This window comes from Scyliorhinus canicula, chromosome 3, assembly GCF_902713615.1.
Source record: "Scyliorhinus canicula chromosome 3, sScyCan1.1, whole genome shotgun sequence".
In the NCBI taxonomy this organism is placed as follows: domain Eukaryota; kingdom Metazoa; phylum Chordata; class Chondrichthyes; order Carcharhiniformes; family Scyliorhinidae; genus Scyliorhinus; species Scyliorhinus canicula.
The window spans coordinates 94,451,246-94,468,633 of record NC_052148.1 but is presented as its reverse complement, the minus strand read 5'-3'; the positions used below and the strand labels follow the sequence as shown (position 1 = coordinate 94,468,633).

Below are 17,388 nucleotides of genomic sequence, written 5' to 3'. Positions count from 1 at the left end.
CGGTAGCCCTCTCAATCTGTTCTCCTGGCCCCTTGCCTGTACCACAAACATTTCACTCTTGGCCATATTTAATTTGTATCCTGAGAACTGGCCGAACTTCCTCAGCATTCCCAGTATATTTCCCATCCCGGCCACTGGGTCCGACACGTATAGGAGCAGGTCGTCTGCGTAAAGAGAGACCCAATGTTCTACCCCGCCCCTCACCATCCCCTTCCATCCCTCTGCGGCTCTCAGCGCAATCGCCAGCGGCTCTATGGCCAGCGCAAACAGCAGCGGGGAGAGCGGGCAGCCCTGTCTGGTCCCTCGGTACAACCTAAAGTACTCCGACACTTCTCTGTTGGTCCTGACACTGGCCCTCGGGGCCTGATATAATAATTTGATCCAATCCACCAATCCCTCCCCGAACCCAAACCGTCCGAGCACCTCCCATAGATAGTCCCACTCCACCCGGTCAAAGGCCTTCTCGGCATCCATTGCCACCACTACCTCCACCTCCCTACCCGTCGGGGGCATCATTATCACATTAAGTAATCTTCTCAGGTTGGCCGCCAGCTGCCTAGTTAAAAAGTATCTTTGATCTAAACATTCTAATACAACTAAGTATCCATTTTGGGCATGGCCTCACCTCTCAGATCTGATTACATTGTCCTTTGTGATGTTCAAAATATGCTTTGGTTTCAATAGAGGTGTTACTTTTAATACCTGTCATTTCAATAGTTTAATTTTCCAATTGTCCCCAGCTCATAACTTTTGCCTTTGATTTTGACTTTAAATTATGTTTCTCGTAGACAGGTTGTCTCCAATTTTCTTTAATTTACCTGATGTTAGCAAAATTTCACACTTAGAATTGTTAGCAAATTCAATTGAACCTCATCCTTTCCTTTTCAGCTGTTTACTGAGTTAATTTCAACGAAGGTGTGAAACCTTTGCTTTTAGCTGTATGCTAAAATTTCACTTGGTTATGACTTGAAAGACCTGTCTGTTTTAAACATTCGTCACTTAATTCAATTGAAACCTTCATCCATGCTTTTCCAGATGCTTCCTAAGATAGTTACTTTCAATGAAGGTGTGAGCCATTGTTTTAGCTTAATACAAGAATCATGTGTGTTTGCTAAGCCTGCTTGTGAGAAAGAATCTGCATTTTACAATCCTGTCCTTTGCAGCTGCTATTAACCTTTTGTGGGATCTTTCCCTGTATCCTCTCATGTTTCTCTCAGACCAGATATTGCCAGACTTCCATGTTTCAAATGACACATTTTCCGTATTTTCAAGAACAAAGGGAATTGAGGGATGAGCAATGAATGCTGTCTGTGCTCACACCCCTGGAACAAATGAAAAAGGCACTAATAAATCTGAAGAGGAATTCACAAGAAACTTATTTACCCACAGAATACATGATAAATGTGCAGCAGTTGAGGGGAATAGCATCAATGCATTTTTGGAGAAGTGAGGTAAGTGGAGAAGGGAAAAGCAAATTGAAGGGTGTGCTGCTGGGTGAGACCAAGAAGAATAATCTTTGTTATTGTCACAAGTAGGCTTACATTAACACTGCAATGAAGTTACTGTGAAAATCCCCTGGACGCCACACTCAGATACACTGAGGGAGAATTCAGAACGTCCAAATTCACCTACCAGCATGTCTTTCGGGACTTGTGGGAGAAAACCCACTCAGACACGGGGAGAATGTGCAGACCCTGCATCGACAATGCCCCAAGCCAGGAATCAAACCTGGGACCGTGGAGTTATGAAGCAACAGTGCTAACCACTGTGCTATCGTGCCGCCCAAAGCATGGCAGAGTCTCGGTTGCAACACCCAGGCTGATCGGGAAAATCAGAGCATGAAGGAGGTGAAAGCCAAATCACCAAAGCAGGTGGTGTGCAGGAGCAGCTCAGTTTCAGTGGTATCTGTGTTGAGTTTTTTTTAAACAATCTACTGCAGTTTAGGTTTGTTGTTCACCAATTCAGGTAATCTTGCTGCTGGGAGTGGGATTTCAACCCATGTCTCCAAAGTATGCACCTTTCGATTACGGATCTAGTAATACTATCATTGTGGTAATGTTTCCCCGTGTGCAACAGCACCAGGACACTGACTGCCTGTTCCTGGCGCTGGAAGTGCCACTCAGTACGATTGCCGTCACGTACATGTCAGCCAATCAGGCCCACACTTCCGGGGAATTCCGCGTGCGCGCCTGCGTTTACCCATTGTCTGTGACGTAATTTCCTGCATTGTGACCCGGTCCGGCAGGTTGGGGCGCTCCCGCATGCGCACTGCGCTTTCGCCAGCTCGAGCGGTCGGGGTGAGCGGTGTGCAGTGGCTCCGGGGGAGACTCAATGGGGGGAAAGAAGAAGAAACGAGCCGAGGCGGCGGTGCTGGCGGCAGCGGCGGCATCCCGGCAGCAGCGCCCAGGGGGAGCCGAGCGTGTGGGTGATCAGAGCCCGCGGCCAACGGCTGCCAAACCAAGCGCGAAGGAGGTGAAAGCCAGAGCAGGTGGTGTACAGGAGCGAGGGTACCGGGGTTCTCTGTCTGAATTCATGTCGGTGCTGGATCCACATTGGCCCTGCCCACGGCCCGCACATTCAGCCCATTAGCCCGAACGGTGCGACAGGGTCTGGGGGGGGGGGGGGGGCTTTCACTCTGCTGGTGAGTGGGGTGGCCCGCATCAACCGAGAAGTTTCCTGATGGAGCCAGCCACCTTCTCCTGCCCCCAGTGTGATGGGGAGCAGCCCGGGTGGGTTGAGCGGTTTTGCACGTTCCAAGGTGTTGACCCAGTGACCATGGAGAATGGCCTTCAGGAGTTTTACTCGGAGATGGTTGGTGATGATGATGCTGTCTGTTGACCATTGCTCTTCGTGTTGACCATGGAGAATTGCAGGGTTGGGAACAAGAATGGGAGACACGGTTTCAGTAGCCTTGATGAGTTGCCGCCATGCACCCTGTGAGTCCTGGGCAGCTTTTAAAATAGCTTTTGAGATGTAGATGACGCAGTCAAAGGTAGCATTTGTTGCCCATGCCCAAGAAGGTGGTGCTGAGCCACCTCTTTGAACTGTTAGAACAGCGCTGTCAGGGTGAAATGCTGGAAAACCTCCCATATCTCAGAAGTTATCTATCCCAAAAAGCTGAAATTGATGAATTGGAATAGCTCAGCCTATGGTAAATTATGTACTGAACCTTTTGAGAATTTCTTGTGACAGGGCATTGGGAAGTGGTTTTCCCGCACACGTCTCTACTATGCTGAAGTTTAGACAATTCATAGACACCATCTTAAAGCTCGAGAGCAACAACATCAACACTAACTTTCATTTACAAGTTGCTTTGATTTGCAAGCTCCTTTTGTTGGAGGGCAAAAGGACAATTACCCTTCAGGATACATATATGCCAAGTCTTGAGGTCATTATAAAATTGCATCAACTGAGATGGATAAGATGTTATCAGTATTTCCAACTCAAGAATGCACAAACAGCGGCTTTACTCAGTTATGCCATGGAGCTTGTTCGTAAGTCCCCGTGAAAGTCTGCTGTAATAAAATAATTACGTGAAGCAGATGTGCAATCTTGATCAAACAGCCGGTTCAAAGGAACTTGAAGCAGAGGCCCATTGAGTCTGCTTCACCATTCACTTTTTAAAAATAAATTTAGAGTACCCAATTATTTTTTTCTAACTAAGGGGCAATTTAGCCTGGCCAATCCACTTAACCTGCACGTTTTTGGGTTGTGGGGGTGAAACCCACGCAGACATGGGCAGAAGGTGCAAACTCCACACGGACAGTGACCCGGGGCTGAGATCGAACCTGGCTCTCAGCACTGCACCATGTGTCGCCGGCTCCGCCATTCATTATAATCATGGCTTATCATCCAACTCAATAGCCTGATCCTGCCTCTAACCAACTCGATCTTCCCTCATATGTCAGTCCTGCCATGTCAGGAATTACCCTGGTGAACCTTGGCTGCACTTACACTCAAACAAGAACATCTTCCACAAATACAGAGATCAAAACTGCACTCAAATTCCAGGTCTGGCGTCACCAAGACCCTGTATAATTACGATGATGTGGAGATGCCGGCGTTGGACTGGGGTGAGCACAGTAAGAAGTCTTACAACACCAGGTTAAAGTCCAACAGGTTTGATTCAAACACGAGCTTTCGGAGCGCAGCTCCTTCCTCATTCACCTGAGGAAGGAGCTGCGCTCCGAAAGCTCGTGTTTGAATCAAACCTGTTGGACTTTAACCTGGTGTTGTAAGACTTCTTACTGTATAATTACAGCAAGACATCCCTGCTTCTGTCCTCGAATCCTCTCGCTATGAAGGCGAACGTACCATTTGCCTTCTTTACGAAAGAGAAAATGCTGGAAAATCTCAGCAAGTCTGGCAGCATCTGTAGGGAGAGAAAAGAGTTAACGTTTCGAGTTCGATGACTCTGTCAAAGCTAACAGACAGAAACGGTGGGAAACAGTTATACTGTGGCGTGAGAATGAAAGATGAGTCATAGCCACCAAAACCCAGGGAAACCGGGTGCTAACGGCCACAGAAACCAAGGGGAAAGAGTGCTAATGGACAAAAGATATGAAAGGTCAAACAGCAGGGAAACTAACATCAGTCAGAGGGGGAGGCCAAGGGGAAAGCAAAGAGGAGAAAAGTGCAGTAAAGGTGGATAAGATGGGGGGGGGGGGGGGGGAATTAAATGTATATTAAGAAAGAACAAAATGGTAAAAGACCGTTAAAATTAAATTAAAACAAATGGGTCGAGGTGGGGCTGATCATCTGAAGTTGTTGAATTCAATGTTCAGGCCTAGCGTGAACATTGAATTCAATTGAACCTAGTTCAAGACTAGCGTGCCTAACCGGAAGATGAGATGTTCCTCCAGTTTGTGTTGCGCTTCAATGGAACATTGCAGCAGGCCAGGAACAGACATGTGGGCATGGGAGCAGGGTCTTTTGTTAAAATGGCAAGAAACAGGAAGGTCAGGGTCCTGAATGCGCACAGACCGAAGATGCTCAGCAAAGCGATCACCCAGTCTGCGTTTAATATAGAGGAGACCACATTGGGAGCAGTGAATGCAATAGACCAAATTGGAAGAGATGTAAGTGAAAGGCTGCTTAACCTGGAATGAGTATTTTGGGCCTGGAATGTTGAGCATGGAAGAGGTAAAGGGGCAGGTGTTACACCTGCGATTGCATGGGAAGGTGCCATGGGTGATGGGAGAGGTACTGGGTATGGTGGAGGAGTGGAGTAGATTGTCTCGGAGGGAACGGTCTCTGTGGAATGCTGACCGAGGGAGTGAAGGGAAGACGTGTTTGGTGGTGGCATCACGCTGGAGTATTTTTTTGCCGCCTTTGCCGTCTGCTGCACCTGCATGCTTACCTTCAACGATTGGTGTACCAAAATACCCAGTCTTGTTACACATTTCCCCCTCCTAATTTTTTGGCCATTCAGATAATAATCTGTCTTCCCATTTTTGCTAGTTTTTATCCCCCTCATTTATCCACTGCATCTGCCACTCATTTACCCACTCACTCAGCTTGTCTAAATCACAGTGAAGAATCTCTGCATCCTCCTCATAATGCACTCTCTCATCCAAGTTTGTGTCATATGCAAATTTAGAGATATTGCATTCTGCTCCCTCCTCTAAATCATTAATATGTATGGTGGATAGTTGGGGTCCCAGCACGAATCCTTGCAGTACACCACTAGTCACTGCCTGTCATTAGTAAAAGACCAGTTTATTCCTGCTTTGTTCCTGTTTGGCAGTCAGTTTTCTATCCTTTAATTTTACATACATGTCTTATTTGAAAGATTCTTCATCAAAAAATGTGTCAAGGCTTTATAGTAAACAAAAGAAGTCCGAAAGGGTAAAGAGGGCAGATGTACAAGCCAATAATTCACCGCTACCAAAAGTGGCTGGCAACTGATCCTTTCTCTGGGAGAACCTATAAGGTTAAGATAGAACTTGTAGCCATTTGTGAATCCATACTCAACACCGACAGCTCACTTCCGACCAGCCATTTGCAGGAAAAAATATCCTCAGTACAAGATGGGAGGGAGATCCAGGATTTTGACTCGGTGGCAGTGAAAGAATGGCAATATATGGTTACAGGTCAGCATGGTGGATGACTTTGAGGGGAACTTGCAAGTGGTGTTCCCATGCATCTGGTTCCTTCAGCCTGCTAGGCTGACCATGTCTGTAATGAGGTAAGAAGCTGAGTGGCCCTGACGGAACTCAAACTGAACATCAGTGAGCAGCTTAATACTGTGGGAGTGTTGGTTGATAGCAACAATACAGTCTGTCGCTTTGCTGATGATCGGGAGAGGACTGATGTGGCAGTAATTGGCTGCGTTGGATTTGCCCTGCTTTTTGTAGATGGGACATAGCTGGGCAATTTTTCACATTTCCTCATAGATGTCTATGTTTAGCTTTGCTTGAACTGTATTGCTAAGGGCATGGCTCATTTTGGAGGACAGGTTTTTAGTATTGTATCTGGGACATGGTCTCCTCGTCCTTGCAGTATCTAGTGTCTTCAGCTATTGTTTTATATCATGTGGAGTAAATGATTTACTGGCATCTGCTGGAGACCTTGGGTGGCTGAGATGGATGATCTACTCAGCACAAATGGATGAAGATGGCTGCAAATGCTTTAGTCTTTTTTTTGGCACAAATCTGCTGGGCTCTGACATCATTGAGGATGGGGACACTTGTGGAGTTTCCTTCCAGTTATTTGTTAACTATCTATGACAATTAAAGACTGGATGCAGCAGGACTGTGGAATTTTGATCTGATCCATACTGCTTTATGCTGTTAAACCCACCTTTAATCCTGCATTCTAGTTTCGCCAGGTTGATACTCAAGGTACTCAGTACTCCGAAAGGATAGAGAAAATGGAACAGGAGGTGGCGTTGCTTTATTGGTTAAAGATGACATCAAGGCTGTATTAAGAAATTGTATTAGCGCTAAGGGACAAGATATTGAATCAATATGGGCGGAAATAGAAAAACAAAGGATAAACTTCTTGGTAGGAGTAATTTACAGGCCCCCCAAGCAATACTTCCAAAATGGAGCATAGTATAAACAAAGAAATAATGAGGGCTTGTGAGAAGGGCACAACCGTAATCATGAGTGGCTTAAACATGCATATTGGCAAGGTAGCCTTGAGGGAGATTTCGTACAGTGCATGAGGGATTGTTTCTTAGAGCAATATGTTATGGAGCGAACCAGGGAGCAGACTATTTTAGATTTAGTATTGTGTAATGAAGAAGGATTGATAAATAGTCTTTTTTGAACAATCCACTTGGAAGGAATGATAGCAGCATGCTTGAATTTCAAATTTAGATTTGAACGAGAGAGGACAGAGAGCCAGGCTAGAGGTAACGTTGGGCAGAGGTAATTATTCATACTGAGGAAAGAGTTGGCTCAAGTAGACTGGGCACAAATAATTGAGAATATGACAGTTGAGAACAATGCCGGATGTTCAGGGAGATATTAAGTACCCCTCAATTAAAGTATATTGTAAAAGGGAGAAAAACGTTCCATCGCTAAACAAGGAAGTCAAGAAGGACATAAGGCAAAAACTAGGGTATACCATACTGCAAAAGCTAGTGTTAAACTGGAGGATTGGGAGAACTTTTGGGGTCAGCAAAAAACTACGAAAAATAGAATCAAAAAAGCTAAAATGAACTAGGAAAGAAAATATAAGCACTGATACCAAGAATAGGGTGGGGGTACTGTTATTTTTATTGTTGTTTTTCTTCTGTTTTTGTTGGTTAAAACTTGTTGAAAATTTGAATAAAAAATATTTAAAAAAAATATACCAAGTATAAAAGAGGAAAAGAATAGCTAAAGTAAATGTTGGCCCTTTAGTGGACGATACTGGTGAGGTAATAACAAGGAACACAGATGGCAGAGACACTGAACCAATATTTTGCCTCTGCCTTCATGGTAGAGGATATTAAAATTTTCTACAAACTGCAGTTAATGCAGAGGGACTTGGTGCAAAAACCATCACTAGGGAGAAGGGAATTAATAAACTCATGGGATTAAAGGCAGATAAGTCTCTGGGACCTGATGGCCTGCATTAGAGAAAGTGGCAGCAGGGATAGTGGATGCAGTGGTTCCGATACTTCAAAATTCCCTGGATTCTGGAATGGTCCCGGTGGATTGGAAACACGTTAATCGTAACTCCTCTATTCAAATAGGGAGAGAGGCAAAAAGTAGGAAGCTATAGACCGGTTAGCTTGACCTCTTTGATGGGCAAGGTTCTGGAATCAATTATTAAGGAGGCGATGACTGAACATTTGGAAAGACAAAGTTCAATCCACCATTGTTAGCATGGTTTTATGAAAGGCAAGTCATGCTTCACAAACTTGCTTGAGTTCTTTGAGGATGTAACCAGAAAGGTGAATAATGGGGATCCCGTGGATGTGGATTATCTAGACTTCCAGAAAGTGTTTGACAAGGTGCCGCATAAAAGATTGATCCAGAAGGTGAGATTGCAGGGGGTTGGTGGGTAGAATACTCGATTGGATTGAGGATTGCCTGACTGACAGAAATGAGGGGTTAAATTGGTCCTTTTCTGGCTGGCGAACTGGAACTAGTGGGGTGCTGCAGGGTTCAGTCCTCGGAGTTCAAATGTTTACAATCTATATAAATCTGCGGGGACAGAGTGTAATATAGAAAAAATTGCAGGTGGGAAAGCAGGCAGTGAAGAGGAGATACAGATTTTACAGATGGGCATGGACAGGCTAGGAGATTGGGCCAAAATTTAGCAGATGAAGTTTAATGTGGATAAGTGCAAGGTATCCATTTTGGCCGAAAAAATAGTCAGGCAAATTATTATCTAAATGGAAAGCAGATTCAAAATGCGTCTGGGCAGAGTGATCTGTGGGCCTATGTTCATTAATCGCGGCAAGTCTGTACGCGGGTACAAAATGTGATAAGAAAGGCAAATGGAACGTTAGCGTTTATTGCAAAAAGATTGGAGTTTAAAAGTAGAGAAGTGTTGCAATCGTTTAGGGTGTTGGTGAGACCACATCTGGAGTATTATCGAGTTTTGGTCTCCCTATTTGAGGAAGGATATGGTGGCATTGGAAGCAGTTCAGATGGATTCCAGGGATTAAGGGGTTAACGCATGAGGAGACATAAAACAGTTTGGTCTTCTACTTGCTCGAGTTTCGAAGGATGAGATGGGATCTGATCGAGGTACATAAATCTAATCAAGATTGTTAAAATAAATGTAGACCAACTGTTCCTGCTTGTGGTGCAATCTAGAACGAGAGGTGACAGATATAAGTTGAGAGGCGTTAGATTTAGAACAGAGATTAGGAGGAATTCTTCTCGCAGAGGGTGGGTAAATTTGAGGAACTTGCTGCCCCACAGTGCGGTGGAATCCGAATAATTAAATGGTTTCAGGAAGGAGATAGAGATATTTCTGATAAAGATAAACGGGTTAAAAGGATATGGGGAACAGCCGGAAGATGAACCCAACCTCACTGCCCTGCGAGACCAGACCGGCCCAAGCACAACGTCCTCCGGTGACCCTGACAACGCCACCATTATCCTCGCCCCCTCGAGGAATTTGCGTAAATTACCTTACGCAAAGCCAGCCCTGTCATCCAAGATTAGCCACCGACCCAGGAAGCGGGGAAAACGCGCTGGCCTGAAGGTGTAACTTAAATTACGCGGTTTCAAGACTCCTCTCCCCAGCATACTACTGGCGAACGTCCAAGCGATTGAGAACAAGCTGGATGACCTTAACACTAGACTTGCCTCCCAGAGTGAAGTGAGGAACTGCTGTGTGCTCTGCTTCACCTAGACATTGCTTAATCTGGCCACACCAGACTGCGCCATCCAACCCGAAGGTTTCTAAATTCACCGAATGGACCGCATGGTGGCCTCAGGCAAGTCGAAGGGCGGCGGTTTCTGACTCCTCATTAACACCTCCTGGTGCTCTGATGTGGTGGCCCTAGCGTGCCGCTGCTCCCCAGACAGAGAATACCTATCCGTGAAGTGTCACCCCTTCTACCTCCCACGTGAATTCACCTCTGTACTCATTACAGTAGCCTACATCCCACCCCAGGCGGAAGTGAAGAAAGCACTTGACGAACTGCACTCCACCATTAACAATCAAGACACAAATCGCCCCAAAGCCCTGACAACTGTGGCTGGAGACTTCAACCAGGCCAGCCTCAGGAAGGTTCTACCCAAACTCCATCAACAGATTTCCTGCCCACCAGAGGTGCAAACACCTTGCACCACTACTACATGAGCATCAAAGGAGCCTACCGCTCCATTCCCCAACCACACTTTCGCAAATCCGACCACAAGTCGGTATTCCTACTACAACAGCAACTCAACCGTGTTGATCCAGTCAAGAAAACCATGCAGTGCTTGTCCGAGGCATCTGAGGACATCCTCCGCGACTGCTTGAAGTCTGTGGACTGGTCCATATTCAAGGCCACGGGACCTAACCTGGACGAGTACGCAACCTCCGTCACAGACTTCATCAGTAAGTGTGTCGAGGACCGTGTACCAACGAAGACAATACAGGTGTTCCCCAATCGGAAATCCTGGCTCAACCAAAGGGTTCACTCCCTGCTGAAGATCCGGACGGAGGCGTTCATGTCTGACGACCCTGACCTATATAAGAAATCCAGGTAAGATGTACGGAAAGCCATCAGGGACAAAAAAAGACAATACCGCATCAAACTAGAGTCCCAGGCCAATGACACGAACACACGACGACTATGGCAGGACCTCCATAAGATCACACGCGACAAAGCAAGGCCAGGCGGAATATCGGGCTCGAGCATCCCTACCCGATAATCTGAACAAGTTCTATGCCCGCTTTGAGCATTCAGCCAATGTATCAGTGCCACCCGACTCAACAGCCCTGGACGCACCCATACCCACTATTACAGCCTCAGAAGTAAGAGCTGCATTCTTGAAAGTGAATCCGCAGAAAGCGACGGGCCACTACGGACTCCCTGGGCGAGCACTCAGTCTGCGCAGACCAGCTGGTGAGTGTATTCGCAGATATCTTCAGCACCTCACTCCTCTGCCTTGAAGTCCCCACCTCCTTCAAGGAGACCACCGTAATACCAGCACCAAAGAAGAACAAGGTAGCCTGCCTCAACGACTTCCGACCACTGGCCCTGATGTCTGTTGTCATGAAATGCTTCGAGGGCTCATTATGTGACGGATCAATGCCAGCCTCCCAGACGGTCTCGATCCACTGCTGTTTGCCTATCGCCTCAAGGGGTCCGCAGCACACGGTATCTCCCTGGCTCTACAATCAACGCTCGAACACCTCAACAACAAGGACACCTACTTGAGAATGCTGTAAATAGTCTACAGCTCCGCCTTCGACACCATTATCCTGACAAGACTAATAACCAAACTCTGCAATCTTGGGCTTCACCGCTCCTTGTGCAGCTGGATCCTTGACTTCCTCACCACAGACAGCAATCTGTCAGGCTAGGCAACAACACCTCCTCCACAATAGTCCTCAACACCAGGGCCCCGCAAGGATGTGTGCTCAGTCCTCTACTGTACTCCCTATACACACATGACTGTGTGGCAAGATTAAATTCCAACTCAATCTATACGTTTGCAGATGATACGACTGTGGTGGGCCGTATCTGAAACAATGGCGAATCAGACCAAAGAAGGGGAATGAATCTCTTGGTTGCATGGTGTACTGAAAACAACCCATCTCCAAATGTCGGAAAGACCAAGGAACTGATCCATCAACTTCAGAAAGCGTAGCACGACACACACACCCGTCTGCATCAATGGCTCCGAAGTGGAGATGGTCGATAGCTTTAAATTCCTGGGGGTCACCATCACCAACAGTCTGTCCTGGTCCACTCAGGTTGATGCAATAGTCAAGAAAGCCCAAAAACGTCTCTACTTCCTACGGAAGCTAAAGAAATTTGGCATGTCTGCATGTCTCACAAACTTCTACAGATGTGCGATAGAGAGCATGCTATCCAGCTGCATCACAGCCTGGTATGGCAACTGCTTGATCCAAGATCGCAAGAAACTGCAGAGTGGTGAACTCAGCCCAACGCATCACAATTGATCACACAAGCTTGCCACTCCCACATTGATTCTGTATACACCTCCCGCTGCCTCAGAAAGGCAGACAGCATTATCAGAGACCCCTCATACCCAGATTGCCTTCTACCAGCCCACTTCCATCAGGCAGAAGGTACAGAAGTCTGAAGACCGGCGCATCCAGACATAGGAACAGCTTCTTCCCTACAACTACAAGAATCCTCAAGAACTCCCTCCCCCCGATCTGTTCTTTGTGAGAACACTATTCACGACGCCCTATGCTGCTCTTGCTCATGTATTTGCTTTGTTTGACCCCTTGTTCCGCACTGTAACCAATCACTGTTTGTCGATGTGCCATTTGTCAATGTACTCTTTTGATTATTCTTTTTGTCTAGTATGTACGTCCTGTGTATGATCCCTCGGCCGCAGAAAAATACTTTTCACTGTACTTTGGTACATGTGACAATAAATCAAATCCGAGAGGGAGGTGGATTTGAGACGAGGAAGAGATCAACCACAATCTGATTGAATGACGGAGCAGGCTGAAAGAGCTCCGACGTTAAGAAGGTCGTGTAGTGCTGGTCCGAGGAAACAGAAGAGCTCCGACGTGACTGCTTGGAGACAGTGGACTGTTCCATTTTTAAGAACTCAGCGACCAACTTGAATGAGTATGCCACCACCGTCACAGACTTAATCAGCAAATGTGTGGACCACTGCATGCCAAAGAAAGCAGTTCCCCAAATGGAAACCATGGCTCAATCGTGAAATTGACTCCCTATTGAAGGACAGGTCTTAGGCGTTCAAGTCAGGCGACGCTGACCTACACAAGAAATCCAGGTACGACCTCTGCAAAGATGTCCGGGTGCCAAGAGAGAATATCAGACCAAGCGAGATGATGAGCGTTACAGACTCTCGGCGATTGTGGCAAGGCCTAAACAACATAACAGGCTACAAAGCGAAGCTGAGCAGTATCTCCAGCAGCAGCGCGCTCCTCCCTGATGAACTCAATGCATTCTACGCTCGGTTTGAGCAGAAAACCAACGATCCACTGTCGAGTGCCCCAGCAGCCCATAACACACCCATACCCACCATCACAGCTTCCAAAGTCAGATCGGCCTTCTTGAGAGTGATCTCTTGGAAGGCGACGGGTCTGGACAGGATCCCTGGTCGTGCACTCGGAGCCTGCGTGGACCAGCTGGCAGATGTGTTCGTGGACACCTTTAACTTGTCCCTACTCCGCTCCGAGGCCCCCACCTGCTTTAAGAAGACTACCATGACACCGGTGCCAAAGAAGAACCAGGCCACGTGCCTCAATGACGACCGTCCGATGGCCCTGACTTCAGTCATAATGAAGTGCTTCGAGGGATTGGTCATGAAGCACATCACCTCCATACTCCCAGAACTCGTTGATCCACTGCAATTCGCAAAACGACACAACTGGTCCACAGCTGACGCCATCACTCAACCCTAAAGGGTCTCGACAAAAAGTACTCCTACATCAGACTTCTATTTATCGACTACAGCTTTGCCTTCAACACCATAATCCCAACCAAGCTCATATCAAAGTTCCAAAACCTAGGACTTGGCTCCTCTCTCTGCAACTGGATCCTCGACTTTCTAACCCACAGACCAAAATCAGTAAGAACAAACAACAACAACATCTCCACAATAGTCGTCAATACCGGGGCCCAGCAAGGCTGCGTACCTATCCCCCTTCTATACTACCTGTACACACACGAGTGCATGGCAAAATTTAGTTCCAATCCATCTACAAGTTTGCTGATGATACGACCATAGTGGGCCGGATCTCTAATAACGACGAGTCAGAATACAGGAGGGAGATAGAGAACCTAGTGGAGTGCCGCAATTACAACAATCTATCCTTCAATGCCAACAAAACTAAAGAGCTGGTCATTGACTTCAGAAAGCAAAGTACTGTACATACCCCTGTCAGCATCAACGGGGCCGAGGTGGAAATCGTTAGCAGTTTCAAATTCCAAGGTGTGCACATCTGCAAAAATCTGTGCTGGTCCATCCATGCCGACGCTGCCACCATACATTGTGTACTTTGTGTTGCCCGATTATTTATTTTCTTTTATTTCCTTTTCTTTTCATGTACTTAATGAACTGTTGAGCTGCTCGCAGAAAAATACTTTTCTCTGTACCCTGGTACACGTGACAATAAACAAATCCAAATCCAACTAGGGTTGATGTGGTAATGGCAGAGTGTGGCTGTATGCAATTCCGCTGCTGATGGCTCTCAGTGCCTCAGTTTTGAGTTGCTGGATGTGTTCTAAATCTATCCTATTTGTCATGTTGGTAGTGCCACATAACACAATGGAAAGCATCTGTATTCCGAGTACAGGGCTTAGTCTCCATAAGGACTGTGTAGTGATCAACCAATACTGTCATAGATGCATCTGTGGTAGGTAGATTGGTGAGGATGAGGTTGGATATGTTTTTCCCTTTTGTTTAGATGCCAGGTTCTTTAGGGCTTGGTAGCTTGGGTCAGTAATAGTGCTCTAGAGCCACTACTGATGGACGTTGCAGTCCCCCAGCCAGACTATCTTCTGAACCCCAAGTGCTTCTTGTGTCAACCTGGAGTGTTGATTCATCAGCCGAGGGCGGTAGTAGGCAGTGATCAGCAGGTGATTTATTTGCCCATAATTGAGTTAATGCCCTGAGACTTGCATCAATACTCTGCACTCCCAGGGCAACTCCTTCAGGTTTAATGGATTGATGTTTATTGTCACATGTACCGAAGTACAGTGAAAATTATTTTTCTGAAGCCAAGGGAACGTACACAGTACATAGATTTTTTTTTTTTTAATTTAGATTAGCCAATTATTTTTTCCAATTAAGGGGCAATTTATCGTGGCCAATCCACCTACTCTGCACATTTTGGGTTGTGGGGGGCGAAACCCACGCAGACACGGGGAGAACGTGCAAACTCCACACGGACAGTGACCCAGAGCCGGGATCGAACCTGGGACCTCAGCGCCGTGAGGCGGTTGTGCTAACCACTAGGCCACCGTGCTGCCCTTCACAGTACATAGATAGTAGACAAAAGAATAATCGACAGAGTACATTGACAAATGATTCACCAACAAATAGTGGTTGTTTACAGTGCAGAACAAGGGCCAAACATTGTATGTCACGGTGCTGCCACCTCTTTATCTGTCCTGTCCCACATGCTGGGATGGATGGTGGTGGCTAGGACATTGGCAATATTGTATAATTCGGTGAGTGTGACGATGCAAGGGTATTGGTTCACTAGATGTTAAGACTTTGCAAGGTTGACAGGGCTAGTTGTGTTGGTTGTCTATGCATATATTCACATGCCTAGGTCAATGACAGGTGGTCTGCCCGGTTTTGTTCCGTTTTAACTTTCCTGTAGTGGTTTGCTGAAGTAAGTGGTTTGCTAGGCCGTTCAAAATAAACTGAATACCATTGGAAATTTGGATACATCCGTCCTTAAGGTCTTCAGCAGAAGTGATGTACTCAACCACGTTGCTGTTTTAAGGACGGCAGATTTCCTTTCCTAAAGGAAATGAGTACACCAGATGGGTTTTTATGATAACCTGTGTTTGTTCCTTGGTCATTATTGTTGAGACACGCTTTTAATTCCAGATCTATTTAAAAATAAAAATTTCTTAAGTTATTTGAAAGTTTTTATAATAATAACAATGACATAAATATGGTATAATAAACATTTTCACCCCCATCCCAATCTTCACACACCCCAACCATATAATTCCAGATCTATTCATTGGATTTAAATTCCTCCAGCTTTTGGGAGCTGTCCTCAGAACATTAGTCTGGGACTCTGGATTTCTAGTCTCATGACGTTATCATGACTTACCATCATCCCTTGTATACACAATGGTGTCTGGCTTGGAGGGAAATATGCAGGTGGTGGTGTTCCCATATGACTGCTAACCTGGTCCTTCCATCACATAGAGGTTGTGGGGGTTGGCAGAAACAATTTTCGAGTACTTCATTGCCTAGGAAGTGTTTCACAATATCCTGAGTGATAGAAGTATGATTCATTGACTGATGTGCTGTTTTGTGATGTCAGAAGCAACATATAATTTTTTTTCCTCTATCATTTGCTGTTCATTTACGGGATGTGGATGTCATTAGTTGGGCCAGCATTTATTACCTATCCCTAGTTGCCCTTCAGCTGCCTTCTTGAACTGCTGCAGTCTATGTAATTAAAACTTGTTCTGCTGATTGGGTGGCACTGTTTAAGATTCCCTGACTCATGGTCAGAAGTGATTGTAATAAGTAATCAACAGTTGAGATTGTTCACTGTTTGATTATAAAGTTGAAGTGTTATTGTGTACTGGACATCTTCAGGTTCTAATTCAGCTCATAATTTTAAGGTTTCCTCTCATGTACTGATAGCACACTTCAAAACATATGTTGGAAATTCTTCTTCAATACAGTAAATCTTCAAAGCTTCTCCAACAGTTCATGGTAAATTGATGGCTGCATTGTTTTATAAGGATGGAAACTTAATACTGCATAATAGATTCATTCATTACTCTGCTGCTAAAATATCAATATATGCATCGTTAAGATTGAAAGCCTAACTGATATATTGGATAAACTGAGGAGCTGCACACATTGACAGTAGTATGTTGTGATCTTCGCAAATTCCTTCATTTTCTACTTTGCTGTGACTATAAGCCAATGAGACAGACCAAGAAATGTATACTTGTGTTTTCTGTAAGTTTTATCTCTGGAAAATGCTGTGATGTTTTGGTTCACTGGACCACATTTTCAGATTTCAAGTAATAACATTTTCTATACTTTTTAGGTCCAAAGACATATAGCTTTGGTGCAACGCCCACACATGAGCTGAATTCTGCTGGAAATCTGGATAAGTCCATCCTTAAGGTGATCATACATCAAGTGATGGAATTGCGAAATTTCTCGGGTGGGGCGGGGGAGAGGGAGAGGAGAGGAGGAGGTCTATATTTACAGTGGTTCTGATCGTGTAAAATTATATATACTTAAGCATTCCTTTTGCTTTACTTTTTGCAACATGAAAACTAATGACAAAGGTGGACATGAAACCCAGTTCCAGGTGTATGCCCATATAGTTCTATCATGCCCAATGGCAAGTGACTTGCTCTGCTTTTCTAGGGAAGCATTCCATTTTCATATTTTTTTCAAGTTTTATTTTTTATTAAGGGGCAATTTAGCGTGGCCAATCCACCTGCCCTACACATCTTTAGGTTGTGGGGTTGAAACACACACGTACAGGGGGAGATTGTGCAAACTCCACACAAATAGTGGCCCTGGGCCGGGATCGAACCCGGGTCCTCAGCACCGTGAG

The 17,388-nt window shown here is 45.6% G+C and overlaps 1 protein-coding gene across 1 annotated transcript in view; it reads left to right on the top strand.

The window, feature by feature from the left end:
* Nucleotides 1-2,268: 2,268 nt before the first annotated feature.
* The window catches only part of dhx29 (DEAH (Asp-Glu-Ala-His) box polypeptide 29), a 131,055-nt gene continuing 115,935 nt past the window's right edge, over nucleotides 2,269-17,388 (top strand). The window contains exons 1-2 of the mRNA XM_038790906.1: nucleotides 2,269-2,488; nucleotides 16,867-16,946. Of these exons, the coding sequence (XP_038646834.1) occupies nucleotides 2,332-2,488; nucleotides 16,867-16,946 (237 nt within the window). The 5' untranslated portion in view covers nucleotides 2,269-2,331. The remainder of the gene's footprint in view (nucleotides 2,489-16,866; nucleotides 16,947-17,388) is intronic.